Below are 24552 nucleotides of genomic sequence, written 5' to 3'. Positions count from 1 at the left end.
ATTAGCAAACTCCGATATCAAAGAATGGGCAGCTGGTAACGCAAGATCGTAATCAAGCCAAGGCAGCAAACGTCCCATCGCGTTAGTATCTCGGTGCTACTCACAAGTGTCTGATTCGCCTTCTTCAGTTTCGTGACAAGAGTTTGTATCAGAGTCACTGGTTGAGTCACCACTATCTGACCCCGAATCGTCTTCAATATGGCTGATCAGTATCTCCGTGCTCCAGAGTGGTCGGTCTTGGCGATCATAAAATGCACCAACAATGATCAACCCGCAAGTCGAGCTATCGTCGCAGGTGGCCAGATATTGCGTGACAATGAGTTTGACTGCAGGCGGTGGCAAGAAGTCTTCTTCCACATCAACGGTGCTGTATTGGACGTGAGGAGAAGCAGACATTGGGGTTTAAATAGTTGTACTCCAAAGCAAGTTGCATGTCCGAGGTAAGACGGTTTTCACAGCTGAAAGGAACTCGGAAGGGTTGAAAAAGGGACAAAAGTCCAGGTCGTGCATCCGGACCACTCTATCAATTTAATATACCAACAATGTCGACAGTCTGATCAACAGTTACTATAGTCGGATGAAGGCGGGATGCTGACAGTTGGCCCAGAGCTCATGTATGACAATCATGTCGTGCAAGACGTGAATCAGTGATGCAAGTGCATTTCACAAAATAAGAATGAGTGATCAATCATGAGACCCTTTGGTCGGAATAGATCAGACGGCTCGTCCAACGGCATTCCTGCCAACAATAGCTCTGTACGCCGTGTGGCCAACACATGGATCCATAAGTTCCATTGCAAGAAACTATGAGGCTACTTAAAGCAAGAGGTCAGAATTGCCAGCTAAAGTTGCCGTATTACCGTCGTGGCATCGTGTCATCATATCTCATGGCTGTAGAGTGATTGCGAGGCAAATTTGACTCAGCCATATAAATTCAGCCGGGTAACGCCCATGCCAAATGCGTCATCAAAAGCAGTGGATATGTCCCCTGTATGCAAGGCTGATTTGGGGAGCTTGCACCTCGCCAAGCTTGCCATTATATTTTGCATCGCCCACAAACGCCAGCAGAATGCATCTTTCTGCGACGGAGGACAAAGTCTTCCATCATTCATCGTCGCTGTCTGCAGCAACCACTCGTACCGTGCCAACTTTTCTGTTCTTGGTGGCTTCAATCTCCTTTTTCAGCTGCTGTCGTCTCTCCACCTCCGTCACCAGGCCCTTGAGATACACCTCAGCCTGAACAGTGGCGCTGTAAGCAGCAGGAGTCCAGTTCCAAATGTTCCGCCGTTCTACATCGGCGCCAGCCGCAAGTAATGTACGTAGCCCCAACAAATTCCCATTGCTGCTGGCAAAGTGCAATGCCGTATTGCCTTCTAAATCGGCCCTCTGAACGGCCTCACGTGGGCCGCCGGGCACGTATGTCAAGAGGATCTGAAGAGCGGTGTCGTGGCCGCCCATGCTGGCTTCCATGATGGCATCACGGCCCCTAATATCTCGTCGTAGAATGCAGCTTCTATCGTATTCGCAGAGTAAATGTACAACTTCGGAGTGCCCGGCAGATGACGCCAGCATCAAAGCCGTCTGGTGATTCTCGTTGAGGGCAGGACAGGGGTCTTCATGGCCGGCTTTCAGGAGAATCTCGCATATTTCCTGGTGGCCGAGGGATGCGGCTAGGTGTAGGTTTGAATTGGATAGTCCGGGCAATGATGAATCGGGATTGTGAAGAAGGGTCGGATGGGAGTCGAGGATTCGTTTGGCTAAGAGGTTGTCACCGATATGAATAGCGCGTCTCAGACGAATGGCCGGGTCGATCCTGAAATACAAAGGAGAGATTAGTTGCTGCGTTGGTAACTACCACCAGGTTGGCACTCACATGGTGGATGGTGTCTCATGACGTGAAACGAGCTGCACAATTTGAGGAAAATACGGCCGAAGTGTTGACAAGATGTTGATGACAGCTGCAAGCTGAGCAGTAGCCTGTGACATGCACGTGGAGTGGCGGAGCTCCAAAGCTCCTTCCCCCCGCGTCTACACATGCAAGGACTGGACCAGACTAGACCCCTGTTTCAGACCAAGGTGGCAGATTGAAACATTTCGTCATTTGTCTATCAGGACGACAAACAACCAGATTTGGTCAATCTTCATACGTATTTGAATCGTCTTTATATTTGAATCGCAAAGTTGAGGTGCTCTCGACAATGCACAACTCAAGCAACATGGAGAGCTACAGTTCGGAATCCGGATGCCTGCCCCCTGTTACCGCGTCAGCTCCACAACGTCATCACAAATCTGAAGAGGTTCGAAACATGTTATAAAAGTTGATAAAATTAATCGAATCTATCCAAGGTATCGGTGAATCTACCATGTATCCCAAGAAAGACGCCCTCTATGCAATTCTAAAACGCCAAAGTCGGCAAAAAGAAGAAAAAAATCCATTGACACCTCTCACCCAGCCAAACTCAACGCCACTCTAATGCAAGTACTTGACTCCTCCACTCTATTCATGCATTTATGCAAAAAGCTCATTAATATCACGCTTAGCATTGCGCTTAATACCACACTTCTTCAAACACGAATCAATGCCCAGGGCAATATTCGCAGGAATCATGGGCCGGAAGCTCTCGATATCAGCACCATTCAAAGACTGCACGCCGCCGAGCGTAGCGCTGACAATATCAGGCCGCAGGTTGAAGAAGCTCTGGGCAATAGTCTGAACGCCAGGATCGGCATTGTTGAAGCCAGCAACAAACACGGTATCCGTGCAGTCGGGGTTGAACTCGATGTGGATGGCGCCCTGAGGGAACACAGCCATCTGGAACTTTGACAATGTGTTGGCGACGGGCGCAGCGCCATTCTCTTCAACAAAGTTGGTGACGAGGCGGCCCTCGGCGACGAAGTTGAGCTCTGTGGCACGGTTGTGAACATGGGGAGTGTTCATGCCACAGGGGCCGAGGAAACCGACTGTCATGGAGGCGCCGTTGCCAACGAGGGCAGGGAAGGTCTTGGATGTGGCGGCGACGGAAACGCCGCCTTTGCCTTTGGACTCGGAGCCAGCTACGGTGCTGTTGGGGTTGAAGTCGAATACGAAGTCGCCAGGCTGGTTGAGAAGCTTGATGCGGTCGGCTTGTGTTGGGGCAGTCATGAGCTTGGCGATGAGGTCGACGTTGTCAGCGCGAGTGTTGACCTTGACGACGGGAGGGAGGTCGGCGTCAGGCTTGGTGTCTCGCCTGGAGGGAGCGGCGGCAGTGGCGCCGGCCAAGAGCAAGAGAGAGGAGATCGTAGACAGATGCATTTTTGAGAAGTGTAAGTGAGAGAGAAGAGTTGGGTTGTATGTGTTGTAGTGGTGAGAAGATGGTGTTTGTACTGCTGAGTCTGTTTTCATTTCTCTAGATTCATGGGAACAGCTGCATCCTTATATCTTGATTCCTTCTCAAAATGATTCCACAGACTTACACAGTTCTACTACTTCATCGATTCAATATAGTCAATTCATCCGGAATGGGCATCATCCGCAGCACAGCATCTAGTTCATTCCCCACAACCAACAACAAACACATGGGAGCACCTGCCAAGCCCCCTTCCCGAGAAAGCAGTAATTCAGCCCTGCAAAATATCGGTGCAGCTCCCATTGGTTACATTTGTTTATTAGCCGGGGTGGCTTGCTGACAGCTGGGGCTCAGTCTCACCGCGTCTAAAACCGGGATGGCTGAGACCCAGCAAGATGAATAGCCGCGCTCTTGGGGAAAATGTCTTTGTTGCCCGGTCCATGTCCCGGATCGCCGGGCACAGAAATTACTATAGGTCGCTTGGTCATGCGCTATCGGGATATTGCCGAGGTTATACTTTTCCATAAGGTTCTGCAGAGTTGTCCGCGTCTAGAGAGTAGACTGCTGACTGAACCTCGAGTGAGATTTTGGTAGCTTCTTTAACTTCCCTAGCTGGCACGAATTCGGTGATACTCATCTGCTAATAGCTATGAGTTTCAAGGTCAAGATTTGACCTCTGAGTCAGCTGAAAGAAATTGCAAGATGAAGTTCCTCGTCAAGTTGATCCGGCCAGTCGCCCGAGCTGACCGAGTCAGTGGATGGCGTTCACCTGTTCACCACCAAGTCAGATGCGCTGCACATGGCAGCCAGCCACATGATCGGGCAAGCTTCCTCATTTCCACGTTTCCCAATGTTTCAATGCGCGGCACGGGAATAGCGTGCGATCGGGCGCATCTCGAGAGATGTTGCCCAGATGCAAGGTTCGCTGGCAAGGCAGCACAGCCTCAACTCCCAAGAGAAAATAGAACGGAAACAATGAATGCCGTTGGTGGATCTTGAATAGATAGGCAATTAAGAGAAACGCTTGATTAGGACTAGCTCGCAGCCACTTGGCTCTTCAGAAGCTAAACCAACTTTGAACTAATTAATGGGCCCAGCTATTTTGGGAACACCATCAATAAGCAGCTGTGATATTGCAAAGCACATCCAACGACATGGCTGGTCCTGGTTGATATAACTATTTTGCAGAATTATAAGTGAGCTGTGGGCCGTTGTCAAATTTTTGCTTTGGAATCAACGGATGCAGCGGCTACAATGGAGCCTGAGAGTGACGGCGCAGAATCCAATTTGCAAAGTATCATGCGACAGCTGCATCCCCAGGCATTGTAACTTGGTAAGATAGAGCCGTAGACTGGGTATCAAACTGTTATTTTCTATAGAAAAATAATTCAACACCTGGTGATCCCTCCGATGTACACTGATAGTCCGTTTCAAGCTGTCGATTAGAATTATGTACTTCGTAAACGCGGGTGACCAGTCCAGCCATTCCGTCAAGTACCACCGTATTGGGGATATCAACCTTCTTCCCATGGGTACCGCATGCACAACTCGTATTAGGCCATACGCCCGTATCGTGGCTCAATCGAAGGCAGGGTTGGCACGCTGGGCCGTTCCAGGCGCTACTTCGCACTTAAACATAGACAAAAGATTTCAATACTTCGTGGCACCTCTCACGCATGATGACCATCCAGACCGCTCACTCTGTATGGTGCTCTCTTGACGGTCTATTTGCTGAGTGCCGTCTTCTTGATTGAGACGCTGCGGCTTTCTACCTCCTGAATTAGCATTATCGCCCCCCTCCGTTCAGAAGCCCAACTACGGCTGGGTCGGAATCCGATCCACGACGTCTAGGACAGACGCAGGTTTTCCATAAGGCTCCACAGATGCAGCAGAATCCAGCTTTTCAAGGACACTTTTAGACTAACTAGTACTTATTCTCCTCAAACTCGAAGCAAGTGGTATTGTAGGAAAAAAGGGTCTGTGACGTACTGATTGGGTTGCGACTAGCACCGAGTTTAACCTTCTGCCCACAAGAGCAGGTCCGCGTCTCTTTTGCCTCAGCCAAGCGGACATTTCCTTCACCGATTTGTCTACCGCACCTGTTACAGCTCTGCGAAGGTTCTTATTTCGGTTTGCCCTTTGTGCTATCGCCTCCTTTTCCGTCACATCAGCGTTGGAGGAGCGCATGGCGGGATCCCCAACCTTTGGCGAGAGTAGAAAATATTGCTATGATCATATGCAGTATTTTCCGAAGAAGAATGAACGGCGTGCCTTGGCAAGTCCTCACCATGCATTTATAGAAACTGCACCCATCTGTCATACAAGACACCCCCACACAAGAGTTGACAAGTTGTAGCACCAAACCAATCAGTGAAAAGAGCAAAATCATCTTCCAACTTCCATAGACAATAAATCCCAGCCTTGAACTGGCCGTCAAAATCGCCTTCCATTCAGCTGTCTTGTCTCTCGCCCATAATTCAACCCTCTCCAACCGGCGTCACCAACTCAAACAACAACACACACGACGCTCAACCAAAAATAACAGATCTTCACTGTCTATTATATCTATCAGCGTATACTGGGTATCATTTCACAAATCATCCACCCTCCTCGCTTTCCTAACCACACTCTTATGCCTCTTCTCATGATACTTCACATCATCGGGATACAACGGATTCCAAACCGTATCACACACTTTACACTCCGCAAACGCCGCCTTCGACGAAATATTCAGCGTCGTCTGCACCGCCGGCGACCGCCTCGACCTCGTCCTAACATTAGGCTTCGCATCCGACGACGCACTTTCCCTCCGCCCCTGATTCAGTAAGTTGTCCCCTCCGTCATGTAGCGTCTTCCTCTTCCTGTCCGGCGATGAGGCATTGCTGTCGGTTTCGTCTCTGCCAGAGAGACTCACCGCGTCCTCGGACTCGTCTGACGGTAAGGAGGTTGCTCGGATTCGTAGCAGTCGTGGTTTCCGTCGCGTTCGCACCGTTTGTGAAATAATTGGTTTTTCATTACTTTGCTCATCTTCCTTCTGTAGCTGTGGCTTTGTGTCCGTGGTTAAAGGCTTAAAGTATTGTAAAATGGACGATCGCGAGGCAGCTTCTGTGCTGGGCCGCGGTTGTGTGTCTTTGTCCAAGTTTGACTCCTCTTCCTTCGGTAATTGAGTTGACTCTGTTGAAATGCTCTTTTTTATTTCTAGTTGTGTATCTGGTTCTAATCGCGCTCTCTTGGACGGTGGTTCGCCGCGTGGTTCTGGCGTAGATGTTGACTTCCTCCCGTACGTGCGGAGCGGCTTTTCGCGCTTCCTCGACAAGTATTGCGACATCCCCGGCTTTGTTCTACCAAGAATAAGCGTCTCAAGTTTACTCCCCGCAAAGGAAGGGAATTACATACATAGCATATTCTGGTGAAGAATTGATCATCATTGTGCCGACGTCAAGGAACGGGACTGGGCTGGTAGAGTCGACGGGGAGCACGACCGTAGAACCATGCAGGGAGCAATTGTTGAAATTTCGTTTACCAATTTATGGCGAGTTTCTTCGGAAGGATTTCAAAAATATCTTTAAAATTATGTCCTAGAGTGCAGTTGGGTTATGTTAGATCGTGAATGTGGACGTGAATGGATGGTTGAATGGCCCCACGCCAACTTTCGGAGACGCGACGCGCGACGTGATGGCGACGCAGAACCACTTTACGCGACATCACATGCAGGCATTTGAAGCACGCAACCAGATACTCGCATTGCATGAATGCCAAACAAGCCAGACGTATCGTTGTCGAATTTTTGCTTCTTGCCGTGAAATGCCCGACTGCCTAGCAAGGCCGGAGTGTAAAGAGTTACCGTCAAAACAATAGCCTAACAAGGACCACTGGAGACATATCCATCAATTCGTGTCATATTCAACTTGCTAGCTTCGTTATCCTCTTCCGAACCGATCCATCCACATCCTCCTTCCGTCGTAATAACACTGCATCATCATCATTATCCTTCTCATCTTGACCAACCACCCACGTATTAACAACCTGCTTAACTTCCTTAGCAGTCTTCTGTTTTTGCTTCGCCTTATCCATCCGCCACATGTAACCCGAGTAGACAGCAACCTCAGCAACAGCAACGACTATGCTTCCCCCCATTGTGAGGAATATCCTTGCTGGCAAGCTCCACCACCGTGATATTACCCACAGCGTGCCAGCAACGCCCAGGATGCTGACGAGGAAGTTGATAATAAGCATGACCTGCCGATGGACGTCATTCAACGTGACATCATCGTCACCCAGGTCCGATGCATGAATCGGTCGATTCACTTGCGAAAAAGCTTGTGCGGATGTAGGGAAGCGGTCGCTGAAAGTTTCGATTTTCGGAGGTGGGTTCACCATGCGTTCGTAGGCTCGCTGCGCTTCTTCGTGCCGTAATCGGGCCATTAGAGCTTTGTATTCTTCCGTCTATTGGAGTATGATGTGTTAGCAACTGAAAAGTTTCGTATGTGCTCGCGTGGAGAGACCAACTGGTTCTGGTTTTGGCGGAGGTGGTGGGATGTAAACTTGCGAGCCACGCAGCAGCACTTCCAAGGTGTAGCTAGTCTCTTTTGAGGCTCGAAGCTTCTTCCAGATGTCAACAATCTGGCCGTGCGAGATGGGTTTGCCAACTGAAGGCTCGGCAAGCGATGGCCCGGCATCTAGGCTCTGTTGCTGGTCGAGAGTCTGATCGTCCGCCGTATCTTGCTGGGCATCGCTACCCTCCACGAGATTGTCAAGCTCGTTAAGCTTCGTCAAGCCGTCCACGATGGAGGCGGTCATCGTAAGGAGCACCATCCTCGCAGCAGCTTGGCAAGAATACCATCTAGCTTCAGATAGGGATGGTATTTGCTATGCTTCGTAATAAAAGATAAACCTCTTGTGAAGCGTAGGAGGGCGCGCCAGCTTCGTTATTCCTCGAGGGTTGGATGGAGGTGGCATGACGCATGTTGAAGCTCCAGATATTGGTAGCTGCCTGCCTCATCCACCTTGATTGTCTGGTCTCAGCTGGTCATGTCGACTCCAGGCTACCACATGCTGCTTCAGGCGCATGGCCACAGCCCTCAGGCCCTGTCAGCAATGCACGTTTGTCAATGTCCAGCGAATGACAAGCGGCGTCATTTGCTGGATCTGTGCTGTGGAGGGATATTGTGGGGCAGATTGGCCAATGACAGCGTCGAACGCAGCCAGTGAAGACCCCCGAGGCTCTTCCGTGCAGTCGGGTAGGTTCCGGACTGACCCGTCAGAGCCGTTTCTGGACAGCAAGACTGGGAAGCGTCTGGTCTGGAACGAGCAAAAGTTTCGGCTCTGTCACAAAGGTCACAGAGAGTTTCGCCTCAAGACATAACGTCCAGCCCCCTCAACTCAATTGATATCCCCATCGTCCTCTATCAGACCCTGAATCGACTAGGTACCATATCAATTCCATTGGAGGCATACGATCATCCTACCTAATCCTGATCACAGCGCTACCGCATATCTATGATGCAGCTCCGGCCGGGAGCCACGGTCTTTCGCGATGCCGTGGTTCGAAGGATCACAGCGCCGAGCTGTACGCTGAGTCGATATCCCGCAGTCAGTCTCGATAACTCGAGAATACACAGAACGAGCATACACACAAGTCATAGGCGCGATTCCGCCTGGGCCGCGGCCGTCCAGGTGGCATCCAACGTTGTTGGGAATGTGGTCAAGAAGGCGGCCAAAGACGGCATGACCATTGACCCTTTGCGAACCGTCGCCAAAGAGATGCAATTTCTTACAGGAAACATTCGCAAGCTACTAGGGTCAGGTCATCCGTCGCTCGATCGAGTGGCCAAATACTACACTCAAGCAGAGGGCAAACATGTTCGTCCGCTCATCGTTCTACTCATGAGTCGGGCTACGCATCTTTGTCCCAAGAACCCCCAACCTGAAACGGTACACAGCGCACGAGCCATTGATTCTTCGATTTCTCCTGTTCAGATCCTTGCGGACGTAAACCCATCAGCTATGCCGCTGACTTCGAACGAACCCGAAATGAGGGATGGAACTCTAGACATTCTTCCGAGCCAAAGACGGCTGGCTGAAATCACAGAGCTGATCCATACCGCATCTCTCCTTCACGATGATGTAATCGACCATTCAGTTTCAAGGCGTGGCTCTCCATCTGCCAATTTGGAATTTGGCAATAAAATGGCCGTCTTGGCTGGCGACTTTCTTCTCGGACGAGCTTCCGTGGCCCTCGCGAGATTAAGGCACGTCGAAGTGGTGGAACTGCTGGCTACAGTTATTGCCAATCTGGTTGAGGGAGAGTTTATGCAATTGAAGAATACCGAACGCGACGAACGAAGTCCCAAGTACTCTGAGGAAACTCTGAGTTACTACCTGCAAAAGACATACCTCAAGACAGCCAGCTTGATTTCCAAGTCATGCCGTGCAGCTGCCTTACTTGGCAACGCAGATGCCACTACTGTCGACGCCGCCTATTCATACGGTCGAAACTTGGGCCTTGCGTTCCAGCTCGTCGATGATATGCTCGACTATACTCGAAGTGGGAAGGATCTAGGCAAGCCTGCAGGTGCAGATCTGGAACTGGGCTTGGCAACGGCACCGCTACTTTTCGCATGGAAGGAGAACCCCGAACTGGGTGCTTTGGTTGGTCGCAAATTTGAGAGGGAGGGCGACGTGGAGAAGGTAAATACCACGAGACAACTGCATGTCATTCTTTCTTGAGTTCGCCTTGACTAATGGATTCTGTGTTTTAGGCGCGCGACCTAGTATTGAAGAGCAACGGCATCGAGCAAACCCGAGCGCTTGCACAAGACTACTCGGAGAAGGCCATTGCAGCTATTGCGGACTTCCCCGAGAGTGAAGCCAAAGATGGGCTTATTGAGATGGCGCAGAAGACGATTAAGCGACAAAAGTAAAATAAACCGTGGCACTATAATGTGTTGGACTGGGGGATAAGCAGAGGGACAAACTCGACGAGCGGTCTCCCTTGCTGTGTAGGATTACTTGTACTTTGTTTGTACTAGGGGATATTCACTCAATGGGGAAGAAGGCCGTCCGCTTTGACGATAATAAGCAAAATGTGGCAAGGTAAAATGTAAAGGAAGGTGATGAAGGGAATTAAACAATGAGGTTTATGATCCGGATGCATATAGAACGGCAAGGTAAGAGGCGGTACTGTTCACTTTGTTTAGTCTTGTACACGTTGCTGGGTGGGAATTGGCGAACAGGCATGAGCTCTCATAGACATATCCGCTCCAATTTTGTTGAAGCCTAAAGAATCGATAGGCGATCCAGGATATTTCCCTATTTGATAAGTGTATAAACTGTGCTGATGTGACATGTGTGTTGCGTTAGGAACGGGGAAAGGCTATAGCCAAGACGGGTTGAGACCATCAGGTACGACACAAAACGGAATACCCCGACAGGTAAAGATATACTTGAGGGAGGAGAGTTTGTTTTCATGGCAGAAAATGTCTCAATCTATATCAGCCATTGCAAATTGACTTTCACAAGCTTTTCCTAAATTGGCCTCGGGATGAAGTTGCAGATAAATATTTGCGACGTGTCAACCCATCCTACCCTGGAGGAAACAGAGTGTCCCAGCGATATCTGAAGTCTTCAATGCCGGCCAAGTCCGAGTTGTGCTTGCAAGCACTTTCCGCTTGAAACTGCCCCGCTTGGTCCAGCCCGTCCTCGTGCCCCACCATCAATCGCCGAACTGGACGGCGAATGGCAGGAGCACCAGTTGACCTGCTTCATGGCTTCAAAACGCAACGAACAACCATGTTCAGTCCCAATATGCGGGAACACCTCCGGACAAATTTCAAAGTTGGAAGCAGATGCAATTCCATAATATGCACTCGTGGCCCTTGATAGATAAATTTACGTTGAACTAATGCAGGGCTGTTTCCTAGCCGAGATCTTCGATGTGCCGCCTGCTCCTGCCCTACCAATCCTGCGTGGCCATCGATGTCTCTGTGACCGGCGCCGGCCGATGAACGATACTTAGCCGTTGAAGCCCATCTCAGCCGACAGACCCAATAAGAACACACTCCAACTTTTCTCTTTCATTTATACCCCCCCATACATTTTCCTTCATCGAACTGTTTGATTCTCAATTTTTTACACTTGCATATTCGTCGCATTGCTGCCCAAAGCCACAGCTCCAGTTTCTGCTTTGGCCAACACTTCACCATGACGGCGAGCAACTCTCATGGACCCCTCACCGTCCTGGTGTCCAGTCGAGCTGTCATCAGCCAGCCCGACAACTCACTGACCGTCTCACCTGCGACTATTTCCATTTCATCAGTCACGGGCAAGATTGTCTCTGTGACACCAGAGATTGTTCCACAGAGCAGTTTCCCCGCGGACACGACATATGTGGACCATTCGCCCAAGTTGCTACTTCCCGGCTTGGTCGACGCCCATGTACATCTCAATGAGCCTGGTCGTACGGAATGGGAAGGATTTTGGACGGGAACCAGAGCCGCTGCTAGCGGTGGCGTGACGACGGTGATTGATATGCCGTTGAATGCTATCCCTCCTACGACTACTGTTGCTGGGTTCAAAGAGAAGCTGGCGGCTAGCGAGGGTCAGTTGTGGGTGGATGTGGGCTTTTATGGAGGAGTGATTCCTGGAAACGCTGATGAGCTGAAGCCACTTGTTGAGATGGGAGTTAGAGGTTTTAAGGGGTTCTTGATTGAATCAGGTGTAAGTTTGCGGTGCCAGGCAAGTTGAGGCTCTAGGAAGAAACACGGTGCTAATGTTGTCGAACTAGGTGGACGAGTTTCCGGCTATTTCTCCCAAGGACATGGCCTTGGCGATGGAGACGCTCAAGGATAGTGCCACAACTCTCATGTTCCATGCTGAGATGGAACCGTGTGCTGGCCACACAAACGGTCACACAAATGGGCATACCAATGGCAACACTAATGGAGAGAGCAATGGGCTTACCAATGGCCATACTAATGGACAAACAAACGGCCATGTAACACCAAGTGATGTTACGGCTTACCAGACTTTTCTCGACTCTAGACCACCAACTTTTGAGACGACTGCAGTTCAAGAGATTCTGTCAGCGGCGCACATTGCACCATCTTTGAACTTGCACATTGTCCATCTCTCAGCTACGCAGTGCATTCCCCTCCTTAAAGCAGCCAGAGCAAATGGGGTCAAAATCACCGCAGAAACTTGCTTCCACTACTTGGGGCTTTCAGCAGAAGAGATTGAAAAGGGCGATACTAGGCACAAGTGTTGTCCGCCGATCCGAGAGGGCCGCAACAGAGATGGCCTGTGGGAAGAACTAGTGGCGGAGGACTCTTGCATCAAAACCGTCGTGTCGGACCATTCGCCTTGCACGCCAGAACTTAAACTGCTTCCCAAGGAACTCTGGTCAGCTACGGAGTCGGCTCCAGCACAGAAGAAGGATACCGCTGCGGGAGATTTCATGGCCGCATGGGGCGGCATTTCTTCAGTTGGCCTCGGCCTGCCCATCATCTACTCAACTGCCAAGCAGCGAAGCAAGACATCCAAAACTCCCACAATCACCGACATCGTTCGACTTTGCTGCCAAGCCACTGCTGAGCAGGTAGGTCTCTCACATCGTAAGGGGTCCATCAAGGTTGGCATGGACGCAGATATTTGTGTCTTTGACGATGCGGAAGTGTGGACATTTTCACAGGGTGATATGCGGTGGAAGAACAGGTGTTCACCGTGGGAAGGCCACGAATTCACCGGTAGAGTGAAGGAGACTTGGTTGCGCGGCCGAAAAGTTTTTGAATTGGATGCCCAGAATGGCGGGTTTGTTGGAATGAAACCTGTTGGCGAGAGCATTACGGAGCAAAGGACAGCATGATGGATGAGGGTCAAGGTAGATGAGTTGTCTGAAAGTGAAGTCTCAGAATCGCAAGACGATATGTAAACAATCTAGACATGTAGTAGATAAATTCACGGAACACGGATTTCTTAACGTGCACTGCCACTATTTGCACATTGTTGTGATATTTGAGAAACACTCTTTAATGGCGGCAAACAGTCGAAGGAATTGTGAATTGTTGTGTGTAGTGCAAGCTACGTGTCTAGGTACAGGAGGAGGTATATAATGCAAAATAAAAGCAATCGGAATATCTGCGGCCATAGATTAGCTGGGAGATCGTCAGACTGAAGTTAACTTCAATCCTACGGATGCCTATCTGAAGGTCGTGTGTTCGAGTCACACTGGCCGCATTTATTTTTTGCTTTTTTTGCAGTTATCCACCAGCGGATAGAGAGAGGAAGTAAAGTCTCTTCTAATTTTTTGTTGCATTCTTTTTGCTGCGAAAGACACTCTCATTTAATTGCTGGTGGTCGTGCAATATGGTGTTTCGTCCATTGGAACTATCATCGCAGCAGGCAACCAGCACTGACCATTTCTCATGACGATTTATTAAATTGATCATATTCAAATGTAACTGAGGTATTTATCTAGATAAGTTTTGACAACCTCACCTTGGTATTTTTTCCTGTTTCATGTTAGTAGCCGCTACAAGAGAACCCGGGGGCATTGAGTCTCTGAGATATCTTGGGTAGAAAAGGGCGAAGAGTAACGAAAGTTCAACCCTTGACTGAATAGGCTTAATGTTCAGAGATTTTTGTGAGCATGTGTCCAGATATGTTCAGCTGGTTGAATATGCCAGCGCAGGTCGAACTTGTTGTGTGAACAGCTCGCTAGTAGGAGACGTGATCAAGTGTGAGGCTACTCAGAATGCCGCTTGGAGGATTATACAACAGATGTGAACTATTGACGACATAGAAATGGGCATCCAAACCATCAGACAAGACAACAGTGACATTATTCTATACAAAAACTAAATATAAGTAAGATCAAACCCCAAATTTATACCCAACTCCAACAGCCAGCCCATACAATAAGACAACGCCAAAATTCTCAGCTTGAAACACCACTCCCGCAGATAAAGCACGCAAGGCACCATTCCTCTGAACTCGACTCTACTTATTCACGCAAGCACCCAAGACACACCCCGTCATACCCCAAGATTCATCTAGCAAGGATCGCTGATGTTGTTCCATGCATGTCCGCTAGCCATGATCCTAGTCCACCATTAAAGTCAGTGACGTCACTACAACCTGGCATGTGAACTCAAACGGAAGACCGCGGCATTTAATCGAGATTCATGAGACGAGAGCTCACATGCCGCCCGATAGGCTGTGGTTTGCTTCTGTTCTGTGCACAATGCATCTGTTTGGCCGCAAACGGCTTCGAAACAAAGAACTGGCCAAGAACTGCGTTGCCGCCATGCATTCATGTTGTGCGAGTGTGCACATCCAGTCATAACGAATTGACGATAGGATGGCAGAGGATCACGGGCCAGACATCACTTCAAAGGCGTCCCTCGTACAATGCGTAACTGTCACACACGTGAAGATCAGGCAGATTTCAATCGGTCAGTGCTCGACCATCTTCTATTCTCTAGCAAATGAGTGTGATAAGTCAACTCGACGCAAATCCGAACATTGTCAACGCCCCTGGCTACTACCGCAAGGGAACTAGAATCTGTTTCAGTATAATGCCAACCACTCGCATAGGCAGCATCACGCGCCTGCTTATCTCAAAATGTACAACGATGGAGAAACGCATGCTGTACCTCACAGTCAGCTGTTGGTGAGAAGTGACATGTGCCATGCCACAAACTGCGCCTGCTTGACCTGTGGGAAAGCCCAAACTCCTAGTGCCATGATCCCAAACCAGCAAAAGCATAATGAGCTCGCCTTCCTCAAAAGACATTCGTAACACGTTATGAACCGTGGGTTCATGTAAGTCGTTAAAAACACAATTCATTTCATGAAATGAGGAAAAAGAAAGAAACAGAAAAGCCAGAAAAAAGGCAGCTCAAACAACAACCAGCATATGAACCCAAAGATAAATCACAAAAGCCGCACCAGTAATCCACATGACCGAAATCAGATAGCCACATTAAATGTGAAAGTATGTTAAAAGTTTGTTGAGTTTTCTCGTCGACGAGAGAGAAGACAAGCTTAGAAAGTAAACAAACGCCGTTTCATGCATATGCCACATACTCCTCGCGGGATGGCCTGTCATAGTAACTGTATTGAACGTCTTCGATGCCGTAGGCTTTTGACGTCTTGATCTTGGGGAACTTGCTGCCGGCCGAGGTACTGTAACTGGTTTCACGACCTGGCATCGGAGGGCGGACCTCTTGGGGGTGAAAGTAGTTGTATGAATCGACCACTTCGGGTTCGATGCGACGACTATACGAGCTGTGAAGTCTACTGCGACTTCCATCGACTTGGTAACGAGAGACATTTTCAGTTCTCATTTGCTCTGGAGAGTGGTGTCTCCTACTGCTTCGATGTTTCCTATCCCGGCGCCTCTCATAGTCCTCAGAATCTGACTCTTCGACTTGAGCTTGCATACGCGAACGATCGCGTCCACGCGGGCGGTCAGCGGACTCGAAGACATTAAAAGTCTGAGACCTTGAAAGGCCGGGCGGCGTACGGGAGTACGATACTGGCTCCTGAGGCATCGTCTTTGTTCGGGGCAGATCGGTCCTTGGGGGAGAGCTAGGCGACGCAAATTGAGGGGCGTGTCGCGTGGAGGGAGACACGCTGATAATGGGGGGATCGTCCAGTGTGTCCCTTGATGACACACGATAAGATCGTTCCCGGGACAGTCTTGGGCCATCTTCAGAGCCGCGGCGTGCTCTAGCGGATGACCGGCGAGCATCATCATCAGGAGCTGGGAAGGGCGCAGTTTGGCCGGGGATGGGCGGAGGAGTAGGAGCTGGCGGCTGGACTGTTCGAATATGGTAGGTCGCCGACCGCTTCGGACCTGGCGCGTTTTTGGCCTTTGAAGCTTGGATATACGATGTGGCATATTCAACGTCGGTAGTCCAAGACCGCTGAAGTCTCGGAGGAGGAACTGAAGGCATGTCCTCCCTACCAGACGAGCGATCTCGCTTCTCATCGTACTTCCTGCTACTGCTGCTAGACTTCTTCTTGTCAGACCTGACAATCGGGGGTTCGTCATCGAACGGCTCGATGTAAGGCTTCGCGTGTCGCTTCTTCTCCTCCGACTGTCGTTTCATGTCCTTGGCCATTTGCTTTTCTCGTGCTCGTTTCTCAGCCCGGCGGGCTTCTTTTGCGTCCTTCTCCGCCCGCCTGATAGCGTCCTCCTGCTGTCGTCGACGCTCTCGGTCTCGATCTTTGTCACGCTCTCTTTCTCGTTCTCGTTCTCTCTCCGATTCTCGTTTTGAAGGCTTCTCTGTGTAGCTTGCTTCACGTCGGGATGATCTCGGAGCAGCCTCAAAGATGCGCGGCCCTCGACCAAGATCTTCGTCCGAGAGGCCGGTGTATGTGTACTTTACACCTGAAGGGCTGACACTGGCCTTGAAGGGTGAAGCCCGGGATTCCGTGCCCCTGGCCTCGTCTGGAGTGGAATATCTCGCAGCTCGAGGACTTGAGATGTTGGCCTTGCCTTGGAACTGCTTGCGCAGTTCTTCTAGTTTAACCTTGTCGTCATATTTTTGCCGCTCATGTTCATCAGTGAGCAGCTCGTAAGCCTGCTGCACCTTCTGAAACTCGTCCTGCTTTTGGGCCTTGAGCGTTGGGTCTTGAACCTTGTCTGGATGACATTGTAAGACGAGGCGGCGATGCGCAGATCGGATCTCTGGAGCTTTTGCATCTTTCGATACCCCAAGAATCTTATACGGGTCAGGTGGTAGTGGGGGACTCATGGTGAAGTAGCAAGAGTTGTGAGCTTTGAGAAGGAATCCTCAAAGATGACCGTTACCGTCCAGAATCGGGATTTAGTGGAAGAGTAGACTCTGTAGCATCGAAAGGGCGGCAGGTTCTCCGAAGCAAGCTGTGTTTATATCCTCGGCTGTTTGCGGTGGCGAACAGTTCACAGGAGCGTGAATTCTCTGTTCAGCTAGCGGCCAAGTTCACTGTCGAACCCCAGCGACTGTGCAGTTAAGACAGGCCAGCGGTCTTCACAGTCCCAATAGAAGTACAGATGATACCGAAAAGTAGCTGCCAGCTGTCCTGGATGAGAGTGAGGAAAGGAGCAGGGCCGCAACCTTGGGTCTCCGTTGCGAGATGCGCAAGCACCACGGAAGTCTCTGGTGGTTGGTGTTCGACTGGAGTTCCGTTTGAAGAGGGTGATGAGGTCACGGGCGGCCAGGGGGATTCAGCGACTGCGATTCGTCGGAGAGTCAGTGGACTTGGATGGGGGGCAGGATCAGACACCAGTCTGGTGAGGCGGGGCGGTCCTGTCCAGTGGATGGCGAGGAAGCGGTCCACCCTGCAGAGTGGGATGGTGGCAGGACTGAGGGTCCTTGGATGGAGACTGGGAGGGTTGTTGGTGGTCCAGTGAAGACGCAAAGTCGGTCACAGTGCTCAGCTGATGGCGGTGGGTGAGACCGTGAAATGCGGAGGCCGTCGAATTGATCGCGGTGACGGGAATGTTCAAAGCTTGTTTGTATTTCGCTTGGCGTAAGTAACAGCTCACTCGCTCACGCTCACGAGAATGGTGGGTTGAACGAAGTTTGGCCTTTGTGAAAGTTCAATGACTGTAGGGACGCCGTCTCCGACTGATTTATTGCCCGGCGCCGTCGGACTCTGTCGGAGAAGGCGACAGAATGCAATGACAAAGGCAGACAGAGACGTAAAAAAATCCTAGTAAATCACTATTGTCAATGATTGGTCCGCCAAAGATGCAGTTCAAGGAACAGGAAAGAAGAAGAGGGACAGTCTTGACTGCAACAGAAAGCAGCCCGTTGATTCCCGCGGTATCCTTTCTGACACAAATGGCCGCAGACTCATGGATGGGGATCAGAGCACTCACCCAGAGGAATTCACTCACACACACACCCTGACACTCTCACACCGATTCAGAACAGCACAGCCAAGCCAAGGAGCGTGGCTGGATTGAGTGAGATGGTCAACTTAGTCGTGGTACGTCGCACACTTGGCTTCCGTCCTTTCTTGGGTGCCGGAAGTGGCGCGGGCGGTCCGAAAAAGCGGAGACACGAGGGGTACGATGATTTTGGTGGCGAGACGCGTGGCTGCAGATGTACCGGAACTCGTACCCCTGGATGCTGTCTCCAGTGGTGGAGCGGGCTAGACTCGCTAGCCAAAGCTTTCAGAACGGGCGGCCTGCGTTGTGGAAAACGAAAAGAACAGAAGCAGAGCCTGCAGGCAGGGAATCGCACCCGGCAGTTCCTGTTGTTGCCTGTGGGAGCACTGAGCAGCAGTGCGAGTCGTTCGAATGGAGTGAGGGACGAGAAGGTAACCAAATGGGGCTGCCGATCCAAGCGGATGTTGTCCCAAAACCAAGATGAAATGACCCGATGATGCTGTGATGTCTGATGTCTAAGCCGCAGCGAATGACAGGTGACTCAGCAAAAGCGATGACACCGAAGGAAGGGGTGAGAGTCAGCACAGTCGAAACTTTGGTAATGGCCTGACAAAGCCGAAAACAACTCGTTGGTGTTCGATTGCCGCCGAGGCTTCCAAACGAAGGTGCAGGAGACGCCTGGAGGTCACCAGAACGTGCTTGTGTGGCTGGTGATGGTCGGAGACAATTGGCAGCCAACAATGTGGTCCTGAGCCAGTGCGTGTTGGTGGTGTGTTAGCTGGTGAGTTGGCGTCCAGATGTTGTCCGTTTTCGCGGAAGATGGTGGTGGCAAGTCGAGTCCCAAGTGGTCAGAAAACAGAGTCGAATGTGGAATCCAATCAATGTTCGCCTGCCGAGTCCTGCGTGTAAGAACGGATCAACCAGATCCTGTCTTAGGTAGCCCAGGCACTTCTTTCAGCAGCCCAAGCACTTGACAACCGGTCGAGGTAAAACAAGACGATGATAGAGTCGCAATGCAAAAAGAAACGCGATGCTGATGCCAATTGTTTATGTTGTCGGATCTGTTGCTTGAAGGGACAGCTTATGATTGACCCGGTGACGGACTGAGCTGCACGTAGGGACAAGCGGTGAGAAGAGTATGGGGAACAAAGTCGACAGCAATGAGGCGGGATCCAATTGCTCCAGCCGGTTTAGACGACCGTGTCTTGTCTCTCCACACGAATGGCGTCTTTGGTGGGGAAAGAGCAAGGTCCAGGTGAACGGAGAAAGTCTCGATTAAGAAGAGAGGAACCAGATTGAGAATTGATTATATCGTCGATAATGGCGGCGAGCTCAAGGAGTCTGGGGTCGACGGAACGCAGCTGGAGAAGAAGAGAAGAAGAGTCTGGCAGTAGGAAGAGGAGGTGGAAACTGAAAATCTCAAGACCAACGACCCAAAACTGCAAGCAAGCAAGATTAGGCTGAGGAAGCTCGATGGGAAGGCACGACTGGTGTGCTTGTCGTGCGAAACAGAAACGGAAGGAACCTGCCCTCAATTGTTTGAGTGGTTGAATTTGAAAATGGGAAGCCTGCTCCGGCAACACCAAACGGGTCAAACTCCAAAGACGGCCTCTCAATCACCATCAAGCTACGGAGTATCTCGAATAACTACAGCCTTGCAAAGGATAGGGCGAGTCAAGTCGAGCCAGGCCAATCCAGGCACCCATTTGGTTTTTCGACCGCTTCCCGCGCAGAAGGCTATTCATGTTGGACCACTCAACGTCCTCAGGGTGGGCATCGGCATAGACCAAATTGAGTTGCTGGCGTCGTCTCGAAAGCAAAATACAACGCAACATCGTCCCGGCCCGCCCCTGGCCACAACGAGATTCGCTTTGGACATCAGCTGTCATGCCCACGCTCGTCACGAGAGTGCCATCTGCAATACTGGCCCGCTTCTTCCACTCGGATCAGCGCCTTCTTGAGCGACCACCTGCACTTGGACAAGTTCAGTAATACCATTATGATGCAGAATGACGACCAGGGTGGTGAAACTATTATTGGATGGGTGCCTGGGCTGATGCCGCTTTTACAGCGGAGAGCCCTCGTCATGGCTTTGGACAAGGTACGACTCGTTAGGCACACACTAGCCATGGCATGAACACCGTATCTGACGGACCAGAAGCAGTCGTTGGTGCCAAAACGGCGAAGTATTCAATCCTGCCATAGCAGTCGAGCGCCGACAAGTTCAAAAATCAAATCAATGAAATCAACTGCTCTTACATACGCCTGCCGTCATCATTGGCCGCTTCGTGGCTCTTATGAAGGTCTCCAAACTTCGAAGGACGAGCTAGAAGTTTGGAAGGTTCGTCATACTCTCCCAGTGAGCCATTATTCAACAACGCAACCCTGTCATACACAGCAACATTGGTGAGTCGATGCACTACTGATATCACAGTGTATGCCTCGAATTCGGTGTTAATAATATCTTGCATCGCTACCTCTGTGACCGAGTCCACGCTGCAGCACAGCCAGAATCAGCATTCAGGTCCGTGGCATCAAACTTACTGGCTCATGCATTCGTCAAGGACTAGAATTTTTCACTTCTTTACAATGGCTCTTGCGAAAAAGAGTAAGTGCTTCTGGCCTGTAGACCATGAAGCATGATCCAGAGCTGGGTCCAGGCCGCCGTGATCTCTCACAGTTGGCCAGATTCCTACACGGCTCAAAGCCTCAGTGATTTCACCATCTCTCGCAATACTCATCGGATCTACGTTTTGGCGTAGAGAATCTGTTGTTAAGAAGGCTTCCTGAGTGACAACACTAATCGACGAGTGGAGGTCTTCATTGGCCAACTTGCAAATGTCCACACCGTCGATACTAATACTACCATGTGTGACGTTGACCATTTTGAGAAAACTCAACAGCAGCGAGCTCGTTTCGCTGCCAGATCGACCACAGATTGCCACATGGTGGCCAGTTTGAATGGAAAGCGAAATGTTCCGACTCACTGGCGCAGAACCGGCCCTACGTCACGCATAGAGTAAGCCCCTCGTGTGATTATTAAAACTTCGCGACCCGCATACTCATAAGTTGCAGTAAAATTGCTGCTGTTCACTGAGCCAGCTTGCGGCCAGCTCGGTGGCTTGGAAATTGGCATTGAACCAACTTCCTCCGATTCCGTGTCTTCTACAAAGCGCCTCACTCTGGACACAGCCCCTATGCTGGACTCAAGTCTCGTCCAGCTCTGTATAAGCCGAACCAAGGTCTCACCAAAGCCTACAACCATGACGAGACTGACACCTACACTTCCTTCACTGAAGCTTTCCTTTAGTGTGATTGAAATAGAGACCAAGGCAACCGCAAGAACTGTAGTCAATATTTTCAATACGAAAGCCAAGCAGGCTTGTACGCAGCTGAGCATATATTCTGGCCGAAGCGAGGCACCGATCATGTCAAAGGTACGCTCCTTATATTCGCGCCGCCAACCGAATGCTCGAATTGTAGGCGCCCCTGTGACCACTTCGGTAAAAGAGGAGTAGAGGGGAGCTTTAGCTTCAACTCCGAAGAGTTGAATCTGTCGAGAAGTGTACAGGTTGAAACGCTGAAGGAAGTAGAGTGTGACACCCATGAAAGGTAAAGCGATGCCAAGATATTTGGAGGAGACAGCTATGATGATTATTTTGGCGAGACACTCCATCGCAGCTATACAGCTGTCAGCCTTTTCACAGCATTACCCAACGAATCGTGACGCACTGGATGTATAGTTGATCAAATTCGAAGGCAGATCAATGTCAATCAGTTCTATGTCTTGGCTGACTCTGCAACCCTATTGCACCAGCACCGTCGAAAGAGTCCCAAAATGCGTCTACAAAAGACGTGGAATCGGTCGTGTGCGCTCACCTGTTTAAGATATCTCCGTTATCTGTAGCCGAGAAAAACTTCAGAGTGGCTCTATTTTTCCTTGTCAGTTGCCACTGAGTTTCTAGATGCAATGGGCACTTACTTCAAGCTAACGCGGAGCATATCCGAATGTAAAGACTCTGCAGAATTTGAGATGATGGAGATAATAGTCGTCCTTGGTGAATGTCAGCCAGTCCTCCTGTAACATCACACTAGCATATATGGCATCTTACCACGCTGCCAAAGTCGCCCCAAGCGTGCCCATTACTCCAAGCATTGAGTAAATTCCCAAATACATGACTACGTTTTTATTAGGCTGCAGGCTATTTGCTTCGGACCACCACTTAACCCATATGCTAAACAATTATTAGTTATTGACAATTACAAGGGAAGCCCGCTCCGATCCATACTTGAGGATTCTGTGCAGAATATCCAAACAGCCATTGAGAACATGGTTGACGCAAACACACCATACCCTGAGCTGGTGATGCAGTATTTGTATATGGACAAGTCTCCATGTTTGCGTCTCAAATCATTTTCACCGCTATCTTCAAGATTTGCAGCTGATTCGCCAGCCAGGCTGCTGGAATCGACTGCATCAAGAGTCTGTTGAGCGGTGTCCCCAGGCGACAGTTCTCTTGTCGAAATATCAGAAGAGGCACCACTGCGTATGATGTCATCAACTCCTCCCGTTTCAACGACCCAGCCGTCTTTAAGGGCGATGACACGATCGGCAAGTTGTACTATTGCGTCCGAGGAGCGTTAGATCTAGAACACCTGACAGGCAAGTGAGATACACCAACTGCTATGAGTTGCCACAATAACCGTACAGCCGTTTTTCTGCAACAATCCTCCCGGACCAAGTAGTCGAGATGAAAATCGAAGGGCGGTCGTGGCATCCATACCGCTGAACGTATCGTCAAGGAGTACTATTCGTGCCCTGTAATAGACTGCCCGGGCGAATGACTGATGGAAAAAAGCTCTTAGAACAAGGCTTTCCAGGTTGTATAAGAGGGTGGTAACTTACAATTCTTTGCTTCTGTCTACCGCTTAGATTGAGCCCTTGACTCCCCACGCGAGTCTCGTCACGTTTATCAAACGAGGAGACGTCCAGATCTAAACCACATGCCCATTTCACGGTCCTGTACCACCTGTCGTCATGAAGGAGTGCTCTTGTGATGTTTTAGCGAATCGTCTTGTTTTCTAACCATGACTCCTGGGTGCAGTAGGCGATCGGTTCGCGGATGGGTGCGTTGGTGCTTTTACTGGTTAGTGGCGAGGCGACCATTTCGCCCAAGAGAGCATTTAGAAAGGCTGACTTTCCGTTTCCGACGGGGCCAATAACAGCAGTGATTGTATCTCGTGGAATGCTTATATCTATATCCTGTAGAAAGGGTGGGCTTGTCTTATCCCAGGCATAGCTGCCCTGTAGTACTAGACTGCTGTTCGCAACAGACGCATCCAATTCTCCAAGTCGGACTTCGGAACCGCTCAGAGGCTCATCCAAACCGTCTGGATCACTGCTATAGTTGCAGTACTCTTGGATCCGGTCAAAGCTGCCAATACACAGCGCCACTTGCGGCATACTCTGAATAAAAGTAATAACCGGCGTGGTAAGTAGCGTGATGAGAGATATTGACGTAAACGCCTGAGCGGTCAATAACGTCTCATTCTTCCAGTACATCGAAATAATGACGTATACAGGGAAAGTCACAACTGGAGCAAGATTGATTGGCGAGAGAGCTGGCACGTATTAGCAGGTAGACGTCAAGTGAGGTTGAGTTCTCTTACAAAGTAGCATAGTGATGACAAGTATCCTTCTAAATACTCCCGAGGTCCTGATCTCATCTGTGCGTAGACGCCGGATACTGGTGTACATGACTGGTGAAATACCCAGCATTTTAACCGCTTTGATGTCACTCAGCATGGCGGACGTGACTTTGAGCTGTTCTTGCACCTTTTCAATCCATTCGCGCTGAGCCGAACTTGTGTTTGCTGAGACTTTGGAGGTGGCGGCGATGGATACTGACGGTGTTGGCTTTGAGGACTCGCGGTTCTAATTTCTGGTGACTTACACATGATGAGGATGACTGGTGCTAGGCATGCTAGAGATAACTGCCGCTCGAGAAGCCAGCATCCAATAGCTACATCTAGTAAAGAGCTCCAAGTCTCATTCAACATTTGTAATCCGGAAGCAATTCGTTCGACATCAATGCCCATCAAAGACACTGCTGTTATGTCGCCCATGTCTGCCCGTCTAGTGTGCAGAGTGTGGTCGTAAATGAGGCCAGTGAGCCCGCCACGGATTCGCATTATGAATCTCAAGTTCTGGTACGAATATATAGAACTTGTCACCTAATTGTGGTTGATCAGTGCCTTTACTTCCATGTAGCTGGAAAACTTACTGCAATCCCAAGATAAGCCAACGCCCACGCTCCGATGAGTCCCTTTCCATAGTGAGGGACC

The 24552-nt window shown here is 50.1% G+C and overlaps 8 protein-coding genes and 1 non-coding gene across 9 annotated transcripts; 3 read left to right on the top strand and 6 right to left on the bottom strand.

Annotated features, from left to right (window-relative positions):
• Positions 1–1104: 1104 nt before the first annotated feature.
• Positions 1105–1986, bottom strand: VFPPC_13586 (spherulin-1B precursor; the record flags this gene model as incomplete). The annotated part of the gene is made up of 2 exons (XM_018291361.1): positions 1105–1813; positions 1874–1986. 2 exons carry the CDS (start codon positions 1984–1986, stop codon positions 1105–1107), a joined length of 822 nt encoding a protein of 273 aa, XP_018144719.1.
• Positions 1987–2509: 523 nt separating this feature from the next.
• VFPPC_15746 (methylitaconate delta2-delta3-isomerase) lies at positions 2510–3382 on the bottom strand (the record flags this gene model as incomplete). Its single annotated transcript, XM_018293499.2, has 1 exon — positions 2510–3382. One exon carries the CDS (start codon positions 3380–3382, stop codon positions 2510–2512), a length of 873 nt encoding a protein of 290 aa, XP_018144718.2.
• A 2534-nt stretch (positions 3383–5916) lies between these two features.
• VFPPC_04200 (zinc-finger of acetyl-transferase ESCO domain-containing protein) lies at positions 5917–6751 on the bottom strand (the record flags this gene model as incomplete). The annotated part of the gene is made up of 2 exons (XM_018283591.2): positions 5917–6660; positions 6728–6751. 2 exons carry the CDS (start codon positions 6749–6751, stop codon positions 5917–5919), a joined length of 768 nt encoding a protein of 255 aa, XP_018144717.2.
• A 478-nt stretch (positions 6752–7229) lies between these two features.
• Positions 7230–8126, bottom strand: VFPPC_04199 (ATPase, vacuolar ER assembly factor, Vma12; the record flags this gene model as incomplete). Its single annotated transcript, XM_018283590.1, has 2 exons — positions 7230–7772; positions 7836–8126. The coding sequence occupies 2 exons, from the start codon at positions 8124–8126 to the stop codon at positions 7230–7232; spliced, it is 834 nt and encodes a 277-aa protein (XP_018144716.1).
• A 702-nt stretch (positions 8127–8828) lies between these two features.
• VFPPC_04198 (decaprenyl-diphosphate synthase subunit 1) lies at positions 8829–10249 on the top strand (the record flags this gene model as incomplete). The annotated part of the gene is made up of 2 exons (XM_018283589.1): positions 8829–10016; positions 10088–10249. 2 exons carry the CDS (start codon positions 8829–8831, stop codon positions 10247–10249), a joined length of 1350 nt encoding a protein of 449 aa, XP_018144715.1.
• A 1279-nt stretch (positions 10250–11528) lies between these two features.
• Positions 11529–13188, top strand: VFPPC_04196 (allantoinase; the record flags this gene model as incomplete). The annotated part of the gene is made up of 2 exons (XM_018283588.1): positions 11529–12044; positions 12112–13188. The coding sequence occupies 2 exons, from the start codon at positions 11529–11531 to the stop codon at positions 13186–13188; spliced, it is 1593 nt and encodes a 530-aa protein (XP_018144714.1).
• Positions 13189–13462: 274 nt separating this feature from the next.
• VFPPC_17271 lies at positions 13463–13559 on the top strand. Its single transcript has one exon. It is a non-coding gene; the product is annotated as a tRNA-Phe (tRNA).
• Positions 13560–15391: 1832 nt separating this feature from the next.
• VFPPC_04195 (DnaJ domain-containing protein) lies at positions 15392–17086 on the bottom strand (the record flags this gene model as incomplete). The annotated part of the gene is made up of 1 exon (XM_018283587.1): positions 15392–17086. The coding sequence occupies one exon, from the start codon at positions 17084–17086 to the stop codon at positions 15392–15394; it is 1695 nt and encodes a 564-aa protein (XP_018144713.1).
• A 3376-nt stretch (positions 17087–20462) lies between these two features.
• VFPPC_04192 (ABC multidrug transporter) lies at positions 20463–24399 on the bottom strand (the record flags this gene model as incomplete). The annotated part of the gene is made up of 13 exons (XM_018283586.1): positions 20463–20703; positions 20788–21210; positions 21270–21888; positions 21940–22004; positions 22087–22137; positions 22190–22261; positions 22320–22442; positions 22562–22829; positions 22890–23052; positions 23114–23237; positions 23295–23829; positions 23878–24111; positions 24162–24399. The coding sequence occupies 13 exons, from the start codon at positions 24397–24399 to the stop codon at positions 20463–20465; spliced, it is 3156 nt and encodes a 1051-aa protein (XP_018144712.1).
• Positions 24400–24552: the final 153 nt, after the last annotated feature.

Source organism: Pochonia chlamydosporia, chromosome 3, assembly GCF_001653235.2.
Source record: "Pochonia chlamydosporia 170 chromosome 3, whole genome shotgun sequence".
Lineage (NCBI taxonomy): Eukaryota > Fungi > Ascomycota > Sordariomycetes > Hypocreales > Clavicipitaceae > Pochonia > Pochonia chlamydosporia.
Note: the sequence above shows the minus strand (reverse complement) of the source record. Positions and strands in the feature narration are given on the sequence as shown.